Source organism: Pagrus pagrus (genome assembly GCF_965226575.1).
Source record: "Pagrus pagrus genome assembly, chromosome: 23".
NCBI classification, from domain to species: domain Eukaryota; kingdom Metazoa; phylum Chordata; class Actinopteri; order Spariformes; family Sparidae; genus Pagrus; species Pagrus pagrus.
The window spans coordinates 8,950,319-8,963,323 of NC_140205.1; the positions used below are offsets into that span (position 1 = coordinate 8,950,319).

At 44.5% G+C, this 13,005-nt stretch overlaps 1 protein-coding gene across 1 annotated transcript in view; it reads left to right on the forward strand.

The window, feature by feature from the left end:
* The first annotated feature begins 441 nt into the window (after window positions 1-441).
* The window catches only part of tmtc2a (transmembrane O-mannosyltransferase targeting cadherins 2a), a 62,390-nt gene continuing 49,826 nt past the window's right edge, over window positions 442-13,005 (forward strand). Inside the window, exon 1 of the mRNA XM_084346465.1 lies at window positions 442-865. Coding sequence (XP_084202591.1) covers window positions 783-865 — 83 coding nt within the window. The 5' untranslated portion in view covers window positions 442-782. The remainder of the gene's footprint in view (window positions 866-13,005) is intronic.

The window sequence follows — 13,005 nt, forward strand, 5'->3', positions numbered from 1 at the left end:
GTTTGTACTGAATAGTCCATATTTTTAAATATTTAATTATTTCAACTGAGGTTAAAACAGATTTTTAGGCTTTACTTTAAAATTAAAAGTAATTTCTGTTAAGATAAAATACCACAAATGTACATTAATTACATTATTTATGAGTAAAACAGACACTGATTGTACTCGAGGTGTTAAATCAACATTGAAAACGTTTATAAATATAAATATATACATATATTAATATAAATATACATATAAATATAAATATGAATATCTCTTCGCCTGCCTGTGCAGCCTGCTTCTCATTCTACTCCATCACTAATGCATAAAAACACATTTACTCATCTCCACCACTCTCCACCTCCTTGTCCTCCAGCGCGGAGCCCAGTGCGCATGCGCGGCCTGGGTGGAAAAACCACATGCGTCTCCCCGCTCTGCTCTCTCCAGTGCCAAGGCGGAGAGATGCGCACACCGAGGACGCCGCAGCACAGAAATGCGCACAGCTCCGAGCCGGACCCGGCGGTAGCTTCGCCTCCTCGCAGCCCCGACCCGTCGCTCAACACAATGGGTTAGAAGGGAACATGGCAAACTTTGACACACTTTGCATGCCACGGGAGATGAACCCTGGAGAGCTGCGCTGGCGAGCGGCTGATTTGAGAGCACAATAACACAGAGACTTTGACAGAGCCGGTGGTGGTTGTGTGGACGGTGGTGGTGTTTGTGGTGTGAGGGGAGGAGGTGGGGGGGACCTGATTCCAGTCATTTCTATCCCGGCTCCTCTCCCACTTTGCCTTTGAGAGATGATCACGGAGCTGGTGTGCACCGCCGTGGCTGTGGGTCTCTATCTGAACACGCTGGACGCAGATTTCTGCTACGATGACAGGTAGGTTTCGCCATCAACCATCCCCAGCACCATCCGCTGCTTCCCCCCCCCCCCCCTCCGCTTGTCATCTCCTCTCGTTACCTCCGCGCCTTCCCCGCATGTGCTTTTTGTCCGCAGCCCGTCATAAATCACTGCTTATTCTCCAGCTGTAGTCAAAGACAGGGCAGGAGGAAGGGGAGTGTAGTGAAACCATGTAATAATAGATGGTGGGCTCTTCTAACTTGGGCTGATATCTTCACATGGTCCCATGTCCATCAGCTCCAAGAGGTGAAGTTCAACACGTTGTGGAGTGAGAGCAGCCCGCTGAGCGCATGAAGTGGCTCAGATGCTCTTTTGTGTGGATGAAGCAGCACTCACGCCTATTTTTTTTGTTTTGTTTTATCTAACAATGCCCCGCACCCCGGGGGGAATTAAAGCTCATTTGACCCGAGCAGTTTCATTTTGCAAACAGCTGAACAAACATGTCAACACCGTCATGCTGCGTGAGAGAGTCTGTGCAGCCCCTGATGGACTGTGGTGAGAGGTGGAGGTGGAGGAGACACAAGACTTTAAACTTGTGAACAGTAATATAATACAGTGCAGGGCTGCAGATAGAGATTCTGTGAATTAGTGATTATTCTGCTGATTTAAAGGGGCACTATGTAGTTTTGGAAATTAAATTCAAACAATTAAATAATGCAAATTCAGAAATATTTGTTTTTCGCATAACTGAATAAACAAGCTGTTCTCAGGGAAAATAAGGTCCTCAGAGCACTGTGTGAAGCTAGGAGGGTGGCAGGGTCCGCCACATATAAACAAAGTAAAATGGCATGAAATTGTGTTGTCCTTTAAGGTCAGTTTGTTTATTCAGTTTATTCAATCAAGTTTGTTTGTTTAGGCATAAAACAAATCAGTCTGTCTCGTCTCTAAGTCCATAAGATGTCAGAAAGATAGTGAAAAAGTCTCATCGCTGTTCCCCTGAGCCCCAAATAACATCTTCAGATTCCTTCTTTAGTCGGACCAACAGTCCAAAACTCAAAGACGAAGAAAAGCAGCGAGTCCTCACATTTAAGAATCCGGACCGAGCTGATGTTTGACACGTTTCCTCGAAAAATGACTGAAACGATTAATCCATAATAAGATTTGCCGATTCATTATTTCGTTCGACTAAGCGATTAACGGACTGATCGTTGCAGCTCTGCTCCTGCGAATATACACCAGTAAGATCAATATCGAGGGGACAAAAGAGGAAACCATACCAGGCTGCGGACCCTGCCACCTGTCTAGCTTCAAACAGTGCTCTGGGGACCTTACTTTCCTCCTGAGAACAGCTTGTTTATTCAGTTATGGTTAAGAGTTTGTATTATAACCTCATTAATATTGTAAATATTAAAATTCTGGGTTTGAATTTCTTCTCCTAAACCACATAGTGCCCCTTTAAAATGACATTTTTCTTTCACAAAATGTTTATTCTCTGACTTTTTCCTCAAATATTTGACCTTTCTCTTCTTCTTAAATATTCCACACTTTCATCTAGGGCTGCAACTAATGATTATCGTCATTGTTGATCGATCTGTTGATTGTTTATTGATTAATCGATGAGTTGTTCGGTCTATAAATGCCAGAAATTGGTGAAAAATGTTGTTTTGTCCACAACCCGAAGATTTACAGTCACAGAGGAGTAAAGAAACCAGAAAATATTCACATTAATAAACTGGAATCGGAGAATTTTTGACGATTATCAAAAAAAGTTTGTGATTAATTTAATAGCTGACGACTAAAGTCTGGTTTCGCATCCACAAGAAAGAAAAACATGCTGTCACATCGCCTTGAAGGTGCGTTAGCCTGCCGTACATCTGTGCTCGTGAGAGTGATCACCCTTCGTGTAAATGTTCAGCAGTTGCACCACAGCTGCTCCAACTGGAACAGGTAGTTCTTCCTTCACTCTGAACGCTGCATGTGCAAACAGGATTTTGGCTCCTGCAACAGTCCTGTCAAACTTGCTGATAATTAGTCTTCTCATTATCAAGGGTGAACACTGCTGATATGCTCGGTATGTGGTAGATTTCTCCTGGGGATTAAAAAGAACGACCGGACCGGCCTCCCTCAGTCGCTGGTTGCTGTCTGGTATGCATCTCCAGACACCCCTTAAAGGTCAAAGATCCCCCCACTTTACTTTTCAGCACCATCAGTGACCCCTCTGTCAGAGCAAGACGGAGTGTGTGTGGAGGTGAAGGTAGCGGAGAAACACAGAGCGGCGGTAGAAATGAGCTCCGTGTGCCTGCGTCTCCAGTTCTATCCCAGCCGCTCTTCATCCATCAGCCTCGTCTCTGCGTGCGACTGTGACACCGCGAGGTTGTCAGGGAAAAAAAAGGCCTTCGGTGACATATTACCCGCGGCGCTGCCCTGCCCGCTCCGGCCTACGCTCGCACTCCATCCCCTCGGTGAAAGTTCAGTATCCGCCGACGCCGTGTATCTATCAAAGTCACCATGGTAATTTGCACTCTGGGGGGACACGGGCTGGCGTTTTGGCTCAGCGCCCTCAGATGGAGGAGGTTGAATACCAATCAGAGGTCTGACCTTCTCCGGTCGTTTATCAAACGGCGTCGTCTCCCGGGGTCAAGAGTCGCGCGCTCTCGGTCTCTTCCCTCGGGAATTAGGAGAGAGTTACGAGCAAGAGAGGGCAGGAGAGTTGAAGTGATCCTTCTGGTCTGGAGATGTCTGAAAAAGATTGTCTTGCATGTAGACAAATTTGTTTTTTTCGAGGCTGGGACGATCTTATCCGACCTTTCACCCTATAATCAAATTGTGGATGGATGTCACATGCGGTTCCTGACGTGGAAGACGAGATGGCGAGGCTGATAGTTCTCCCATGTCGAGGCACTTGAAGTTGTGGGGATGTTCTGGCCGCTCTCTGCTTTTCCAATCATGTCAAGTGTTTTTCCTGGGCACTGCTCAGGGCCCAGCCAAGCGCTCTCTTGGCCAATGGTAATCCCAATGAAAAGCCTCTGCGTGTGAAATGACTAAGTTTTACAGGAGCTGGGAGAGGACTTGAGCCAGGCCATTTTTGATCTGGGGGGAAAAAATGAAGACGTGATCTGTTGGTTTACGGTCAGGCTTTTTCTTGGGTTAAGCCAGAAGGATTCACAGTGCTGATATGCTCGTGTTTGTACAGGCTGTTAGACTGATCGCTTGAGAGTTTGATTGGAAATGAATTCGCCGTCACCTCTGAACTCGCCTTTGAACGCTCATCATCGAGGCTTTGACAGCTTAACAAATGAGGCTCCACATGATGAGGACGTTTAAACAACAGGTTCTGACAAATGGACCCGGTAATGGATATCTTAAGCGAGAAGACGAGGACGTTAGTCTGTAGACACCGAGACTAAAGTGAGGACAGGAGATAAAAGAGGCGTCAAGGCGAAATGAAATGCATCCTAAGTGGCTTTCAGCATTCAGAGTCATGCATCCCAACACATCTGTGACCCCAATCACGTCACAGACGCCGCGGCAAACTCAGAAATGCATTATGGTCCCTCTGGGGTTTGATGCGAAAAACATCTTCCCTCTTTGTTTCAAGAGCAAAACAATTTCATCTCCGAGCGAGGGGCTCGGTTTGGATTTCACTGCATGGCACATTCCCGTCACAACTTCAGCTTCATTCTGTAATTGAAATATCCGAACCATTCGAACTGAAAACAATTAGATAGACCGCACAGATTACACGGAGGTGACACAGAGCAGTGACGCCCGAGAAGAAAGGAGACCACAGAGCCTGTTCGCTGCAACATCTGTTACTTTTCTAGCTCGGTTTCTGAGGTCGACCAATAAATGCATCAATATGGGAATTGTCTTTAAGAAGTGCCCTTTCATCGCAGTTCAAACCATAGCGCCACCTTTATGTATGTTAATGCCGCGCACATTGTTTAAGCCCCCGGGATCACCTATAAATTTGAACAATACCTCTGTGAAAACCTCCAAAGAGCCTTAAACAAAAACATGGAACAAACTGAGCTTCCTTTCGTTTGTTCCTCACGTTACTGCGAGTCGTTGCATGTATGAATCTCCACGTAAAGCAAGCGTGTGGAGGTGCGCTCGGTTAATAAGAAGCATTGTTGGGTCAGGAATGTTCATGCGCTTGTATCAACTGAGATAAGAGAAGCAGTAAATTCAGTTTCAAGCAGGAGGAGGCCACTTTTCTGGTTTCGGGGGGCAGCATGGCGGCGCAGCGGTTGGCGCTGTTGCCTCACAGGAAGCCGGGGCAGGGCCGGGTGCTGTGGCTTCCTCCCACGATCCAAGAGACATGCAAGTCAAGTCACTCGGTCACTCTAAATTGCCCGTGAGCGTGAATGGTTGTTTGTCCCTAAACGTCAGCCCTGTGATGAACTGGCGACTTGTCCAGGGTTCACCCTGCCGCTTGCCCAATGTCGGCTGGGATCGGCTCCAGCTCCCCTCGTGAACCTGTAAAGGAGAAGCGGATGGATGTTTCTGGGTTTCTTTGCTATTGACTACTAACTTATTGTACCATGACCAGTGTGTCTGATCAATTTGTTGTTGCTTGTTACCCACTGAGAAGGCAGTTACATCACTAACAACAAACTCCAACGCTGTATCCAGGTTTTAATGTAACATCCTTGGTTCAGCCTCGTGAACTAAAGATACGCTTTCATGTTTCTCATGAGTCCAAACCTAATGGTGCGGGTCACATAAGGTTTATAACACTGAGCGGGCGCATTTGATGAATTGTGTTCCATCAGAAGGAGCCATGTCATCTCTGAATCATCCCTGTTTTTTGATAACCGCTCATAATCGTTATCTCTTATGGTTTGGCACTCCCAAGGCTCGCTGGTGATGGGTTTCAGCCCACTGTAGTAAACGATGCCAGGAATATCTGAGCCTCCAGTGGGGTAATTATCTAAAACATGTGCCCTAGTTGTGTTGAGGCTGTTTAAGTTGCAGTATGTGCCCGGAGCGGATAAATATTGAGGGAAGATGTAGGCTAATGAAATGAGTGAGCGAAATCTCCTCGGCTGAGGTGTAAGCAACACAGCCGAGGTGAAAACACGTGTCGTGTCTGTCAGGATGAATATTCATTGTGAGCTTTTTAGAAAATGACTAACGCTGCCTACAGACACGAAGAGAATTAAAGCGAACAATGCGGTGAGCTAAGCTCGTGAAGAAAGTGTTTATGAATAGTAATTTGAGACGAGGCAAGAGGCTTTTAGCTAGATTTGCGTACATAAGGGATTATGTGTTTTCAGGGAGGAACAGGCAAACCTCATAAAAATGTGGTTTGGTGGTGAAAAAAAAAGATTTCGCCATCTCATGCACCACCCCGGTGTGTTTAAACATGTTCTTTTACTTATTGACCATGAAAAGAGTTTTTGGTATTGATGTCTTGTTTTTGCAGTCCGCGGCCTCCTTAGATTTTAGTGGTGGAGGGCCGGGGACCATCAGTCAAACAATAGGAAGGCAGCAGCAAAGAGTCCCATTTTGATTACTTGCAGATTTCATTCACGAAAGCACTTAGTGGTCAACTCTGCAGATGTTGTGGCTTTGAAACTGCTCTAAAGCCACAAATGGAGGCTTAAACCCACTCAATATGTTGAATGGGGTGAATTAGACTCTCTCTTCGGGTTCATAGCGGTGTCCAGTTCGATGTTTAAGGAAAGAAACGGCGGTAGATGTGCTGAAGACGGAGGATGAACTGTAAAAGCCCATCTTGTTGCGCCGGGATGTGCTCCAGCTTTTACAATCCTTAACGGGGCAGGGAAAACAGTCTTCTGGCAAACGGAGGAGCTTGCACGGCTTGCTCTTCATAATGAAAGGGTACTGAGGCACGCACAAGGCAGGTTTTTATAATCAGAAACATTTTGTGAGGGGTATTGTCATAATAAACAAAATCTCCTTCACGTGCAGCGCTAAGCCAACGTGAACTTGGGTTGAGGTTTCCTCTCACTTCTCTGTCCTTGCTGTTTGACATCTTCCTTGAGCTTTCGACTGGTTTGAGGCATCTTTTGTAACACCTACTACAGTAAACTTCAGTGTGTCTTGAAGCAGTCAGACCACCACAGCACTTGCCAGAAACCTTAGCTGCTGCTACTCCACAACAAAGAAAATTTAAACCCCAGATTTTGTGATCTGCAGGTTAAAATAATTGGCTACTCAAGGTGTGAATGTGGCTCTCGCCTCGCCTCCCATCAGTGTCATCTGGGGCTGGCTACTTGTAATGTTTTTTGTGTAGATAAAGCAGAAATAGACAACCTTTCAACTTTCCCTCTCTCCTTGTGGTATAACTGTTAGTGACATGGCTACCAGTAGCATCCTGGCTGATGTCCAAAGCAAAAAATCACAGCAAGAATCCCAGTTTGACTTAGAAACCTTGATCTCAGTGTACCCCGCTTTGAGCCGTCTCATGTCCTGGTGGTAAGGTAAAACACCTATCAGCGATTGTATATTTTAAGTTCTGTAATGCAAGTTTAAGATTCAGATTAATTCAGTCACAACATACATAAATATAAATCTAGTTTTAGGGAGGCAGAGTCTGGAAGGTAAAGTATGACAGACACAGAGGGCATCGTAATGTAATCGGGCTGAAGTGTTGATTAAACCGATAAGTCGATTGACAGAAAATGTATTCAACAATTTTGATAATAATAATTATATGAAGTAGAAACCAATACATTATATTTATTGTATACTAGAACAGTTTTACAGAATGTAAGTCAGAAAATGTTTATCGTTGAACTGTAAAATATCCTGCTGCCATTACGTACCTATCTTTGTCTTATCCTTATCTTTGATAACACACACATTTGAGGGAAAGTAATATAAAAAAAAAATAAAAAAATCCATTATCTGTCTGGACCTTATTTGAAGAATTCACTATTTCTGGACTTTTCATGTACTAAAATAGTCACAGAGAAAATAATCACCGGATTATTTGATATTGCAGCCTTGTAATATTAATTCAGACACAATGTAGACAAAACATGATGTGTGATTGTCCTAAAACTAATATCATGAGCAACTGTTTGTTTCAGCTTTGGTTGATTCCTCTGTTCTCTGTCTGTAGCAGGCCGACATGACGGGCTCAATAGCTATGGTGCTTCATACCATCCCCATCTCTGCAACCACTTCTCATAAGACACGGATAAGAAATAGGTTTGTTTATTTTTAGGATGTCCGTCCTTTAGTCCCATTAGGGTCCATGCGATGCACGATGCTGGTCGAGGCTGCATCTGCTAACCCTTGGCCGGCCCTTATGCTTCACAGGCCGCAGTCGACCCGCCCGTCTGCCAAGACATGACCGCCAAACCTCAGTCCCACGACCCTCCCTGTAAACACACCATATGTGGATCCCAAAACACTGGTATCCACGGACAACAGGGCTCACAAGTTCGCCAGCGCCCTTTAATATACACATGCCAAAGCTGTGCATTCGTCAAGTAACACCCGTGCTAGATTTTGGAGGGATGACAACCTCAAACCAAAGATAAAGGGGTGAAAACATCTCACAAGTTTCTTATCTGGCTGACCACATGCGTGTCCATCTCGCTCTTCCCTTACGGAGACCTCTCACAACTGTGTTCAGCAGCTCGGGGTTGAATTTCTCCCTCGGCGCACTAAACTCACTTTGTAAGCAAAGCTCCTTTTTGTGGCGTTGGATTACACTTAGAAGCTGGCATCCACTTTCCCTCTTTAAACCACGAGGTGGACTCCGAAACAACTTACAGCAGTTGTGGCGTAATACAAAACCGAACCCAAGCTTGAGGATCACACGAATTGCGGGCAGTTACCCTCTCTACCTTTTGTAATCAATAGCCGTTGAGTATCATCTTCCAGTGGCTGTGGAGGGGTTTTTTTTCGTCTGGAGCCCAGAACAGCTGTCAGAACAGAAAATCAAACGTGTTTTTTTTTCTGCTGCACTTGACAAAGCGCTCACATTTCACTACAGCTTGTAGCAGTTCTGAGTGTGGAGGCACTCTGAAGTGAGCTCTGACTTTCCTCAGAACCTGAAGAGGTCTGTTTGTGCATGTGGAGGTTGTGTTTGTGTTTCTCATGCGCGCTGACAGCTGTCAGTAGATCAGAACGACGGCGCCAATGGGAGGTTCTCCACCTAATCGGGCTACTGTTTTTTTAATTGCACAGTTAAAACGTTTTTTGGGCAGGTTGTTGTTATTTGACCTACTTTTTGGACCATTTTGACAGTTTCCCCCATCAAAATGAGAGGCTGTATCCCAAAAAACAGACCCCTCCTCTGAGCCAAGGGATATGATTGAGTCTGACAGAGCACTGAGTTCAGTGGGCTCAGCTGAAGGCTCAGCAGGCTCTGGTTTCATGCATGTTGGTTGTGCGATCGTGGAGCGGTGCATGCAGGCGGGCGAACGATGCTGACATAAGTTGAACTTTGAGAAAATGGCTACTTTGACATTTTGGGAAACTCTTAATAGCTCGGGGTAGATAAGAAAACCGCTGCCACTTTCATGTTGGATTCCTAACTAAATGGAGTCAGAACCAGGGGGTGATTATTAGCCTAGCTTAGCATAAAGACTGGAAGCAGAGGGAAAGCTAGCTTAGCATTCCCAGAGACAAGCAGCCTGGCATAGTGAAGTGCTTTAATGTTGTTGTCACTGCAAGATGGCTAGCAAGCAGTGGTTGCAGAGCTAATTTAGCCGTTTCTTGCTTCTGTCAGTCTTGATGCTAAAATAGGCGGGGAAAAAAAGGAGCTAAATCTGAAACTGCAACCTGTTGCTATGACTCCTTGGTTTTTGTATGGCTTAAACAAATCAACACACAGTATATTATGCTAATTTGTTAGCTTTATATCGGCTGCTAGGCAAATTTTGTGACCTTCAGCCAGAGCAAAGCCAGCCGATTCTTCCTGTTTCCTCCTTTTATGCAAAGCTAAACTCACAGGCCTGTGGCTGTAGTTTTATTTTTAACCCTACAGACATTGCAATAATATCCACCTTCTCATAAAAGCAAATAAAAATATCATCCCAAAATACTCAATAGGTCCTTTAATCTTGCCAGTACTTACCATATTCAAAAGATTCGCAAATGAAGACCTCAATGTAAGCTGCAGCCTTTGGGATTCTTTGAACTTTGGTATGCAAATAAAGTGCACACATACCAGCCGGTTGAAGCGAGCCGCACTAACATCTTTAAACTGCCTGCTGCTATCGTCACCTGAAGCAATAACATCTTTTTCCCCAAGCCCCGAGCCTTAGCTGAGTTTGGAGAAAAAGCTCCTGAAGATCAAGCGAGGAATAAATGTTTATATATCGCAAAACAAGCAATTTGTTTGACAAATACCTGTAAAAAGACGAGGTGAAAATCGCTGTGCCGTGCAAGCAGCGATGAAACTCCCGCTCATCTCAGCGTGGCGTTCTGACACTGTGCTGTGCCTTAATTATAATATAAGTGCCAGGCGCTTCACAAAACCAATAGGGATTCATTAGCTGGGCAACCCTGGCACTGAACCCTGGCTGAGCACTGCGCACACTCCTTTCCTTCTTCACGCATGGCTACTCCAGCTAACTCTTGTAAAATATACCAAGTCTTTCTGGGTCAGAACCGGGCCAGCTGTAGATTACCTGATGTGTAGGGGGGGTAAATCGGTTTGTGCTTCTCACCTCATAAAAACCTGAGAGGGGGAGATTGAGAGACTTGGTGTGAGGGCTTTGGGAGATTTAAGGTTCAGGAGAGATCAGATGACAGCCTTTGCAACCTTTACTCAGGGGCGCAGTTATAGTGTTTGGTGTTGTGATGTAGGAGGAGTGAAGTGATTATACTTGAAGCTTTGTCGCTCAAGTGTGCTACAGTTGGGGTTTGTTTGCCTTCCATGTCTTTGTAGCAAGACATCAGAGACTTTCTGATGAAAAATTGTGGAAATAGAACCTGGAGGGGGATATCATGGCTGCAGAGAAACTTTTTCCACAACCATACCGAAATCAAAAAGCAGTCTTTACTTTATCATCTATAGTTGTTAGTTTATATTATTAGCATTCAAAGTACTTTTACTTCCCATCTATGCTCAGCTGAAGAACTTCAGTGTATTTATTTTGCTCCATTAGCTGGAAGCTATTAGCTACATCCGTCAAACACAGCGCAGGACATTGCTGTCCACCAGCTGCTAACGACTAGCTTCCCTCCTGCTGATTTCAACATGGACTTGTTGTTCACAATGTTGCATTATCAGGGGAAAAAGACAATTTTAATAATGACTTAACTGCATCCTTTTGATTGTAACGCGTCATATTTTTTGTAGTTCTTGTGCTGAAACCCATCAGTCCAAAATCAAAATTTTTTGTTGTTTCTTTACTTTGATATTTATCATCTTAAGTTGTTAGTTGAAAGTGTTAGCATTCAAAGTGCTTTTGCCTCCAAACTATACTCAGCTGAAGTATTGTAGTAAATGTTTACTAAGCTATTAGCTCTGTAGCTGTTAGCTTTGTTAGCCTAATACATTGGACACTGCTGTCCACGGGCTGCTAACAAATACCTCTCCTCCTGCTGAATTCAACACAGATTTGGTTTTCCACAATGTAGCATTGTCGTTTGCTAAGCGATAGATACGTACAAATTTGTCCTGGAGCTCAGCTCATCCCAAAGACATTTTGTTTCGTCCCTGAGACAACAGTATGACATTGATCTTGCGTCTTGATTTAGTAAATTATCTTTGAATTCACGACCCTATCTTAATATCTACATGTATAAAAACATTTATAAAGTTTCAACTCTCGTTTCTGTCCAGAGTTTCTAAATGTTTAGAAGGAATCAAGTGTGTTCATTTTTCATCCCCATTTACATGATTTACACTGCGGAGGGAGATAGCCTTTCTCCTTTTCCTGTTTCCTCCTGATAAGCTCTAAAAGCGGGAGAACCACACTTGATAACGCAGATAGAGGAAGTGTGGAGGTCCCAGTGCAGCTGTGTTGTTTAGAGGTTCCCTCATTGTGGCACAATGGAAAGCTATTTAGAGGAGTGAGAAGAGATGATAGTGATGATTATATATATAAATAGAAGGAATTGGCAACTGTGGTGGGAAAAAAATGTAGATTTGTTTAAAAAAAGAGAGAATCTGCAGTTGGATTTGAAATTGTAATTTCCTGCTTCACCATATAGCTGCAGCTTTTGGTTTTGTGGTACATCACTTCCAGCCCAATCGAAACACCAACTCGCTCTCTCTTGGCTCGACTGGAAGGTAATTATCCCGTGTTTAGAGCCATAAAACACATCATCCTTCAAGTTAACTATCCTCCTTAATTTTCTACACAGGGTCGGGAAACATTTAAACCAATTTCCCCATCTTGATGGACTGCCCTTTTAAGCATTGCTCAATCGTCCGCTCACCCATCTCACGGAGGCTGACTGAGCTGCTCCATTTCTGCGGAGTTAGGCCCATGATGGGATCAGTGGCTGGTATTTCAGGTACTCTGAGCTTTGCTGGAGAAAAGGTGAATCGCCGGTTACGTAAACATGGCAGTTCTGACTGTCAGCAAGCCACAGAGGAAGTGAGCCTTGATAAATGGGAGAAATCTGCATTAGATAGCGGCTGTTTTCCCGCCTCAGTCGGCTCGAGATAAACCAGCCACCGTATTTATCTCTCTGCAGGATGTAATTTTGTTGATATTCATGGATCAATGGATATGGGAAAGGCTGTATTGTTACTGTGCTTTCAGGATGAGCTGTGACAACAGTCCCATTAATTTTTGATGCGTTTTGGTGGAAATCTACCACACCACAGTTTTATCTCCTTCACAGTTCACGCCTTCAATTTACTATTTTCATCTTTTTATCTGGTGGACTGTACCGAAGGTCACTGAATTATGCATGTTTTGCTTTTTGATGGTTTATACGAGCTCTGTGATGCATTTGCACTTTCATTTTGATAAGAGACATGCCGCGGGGAGCTCGGACTCTGTCAATACTTTGATTGGTTGCCCCCTGCCGGAAAGAAATCCAGTATCCGAGGCAATTAATCATTCTTTTTCATGTGTATTTGAACTTCCAGAGACGCTGTCCTGTTGTAGATTGGTATCTGCGCTCTGTAGACATGGACAGCCGACAGATTAGAGGTCACTACAGAGTGCGACGGTGCCGGCTCTTCCACCGCACTGTGCGCTACATCAGAAAATCCACACAGACGTTTTCCC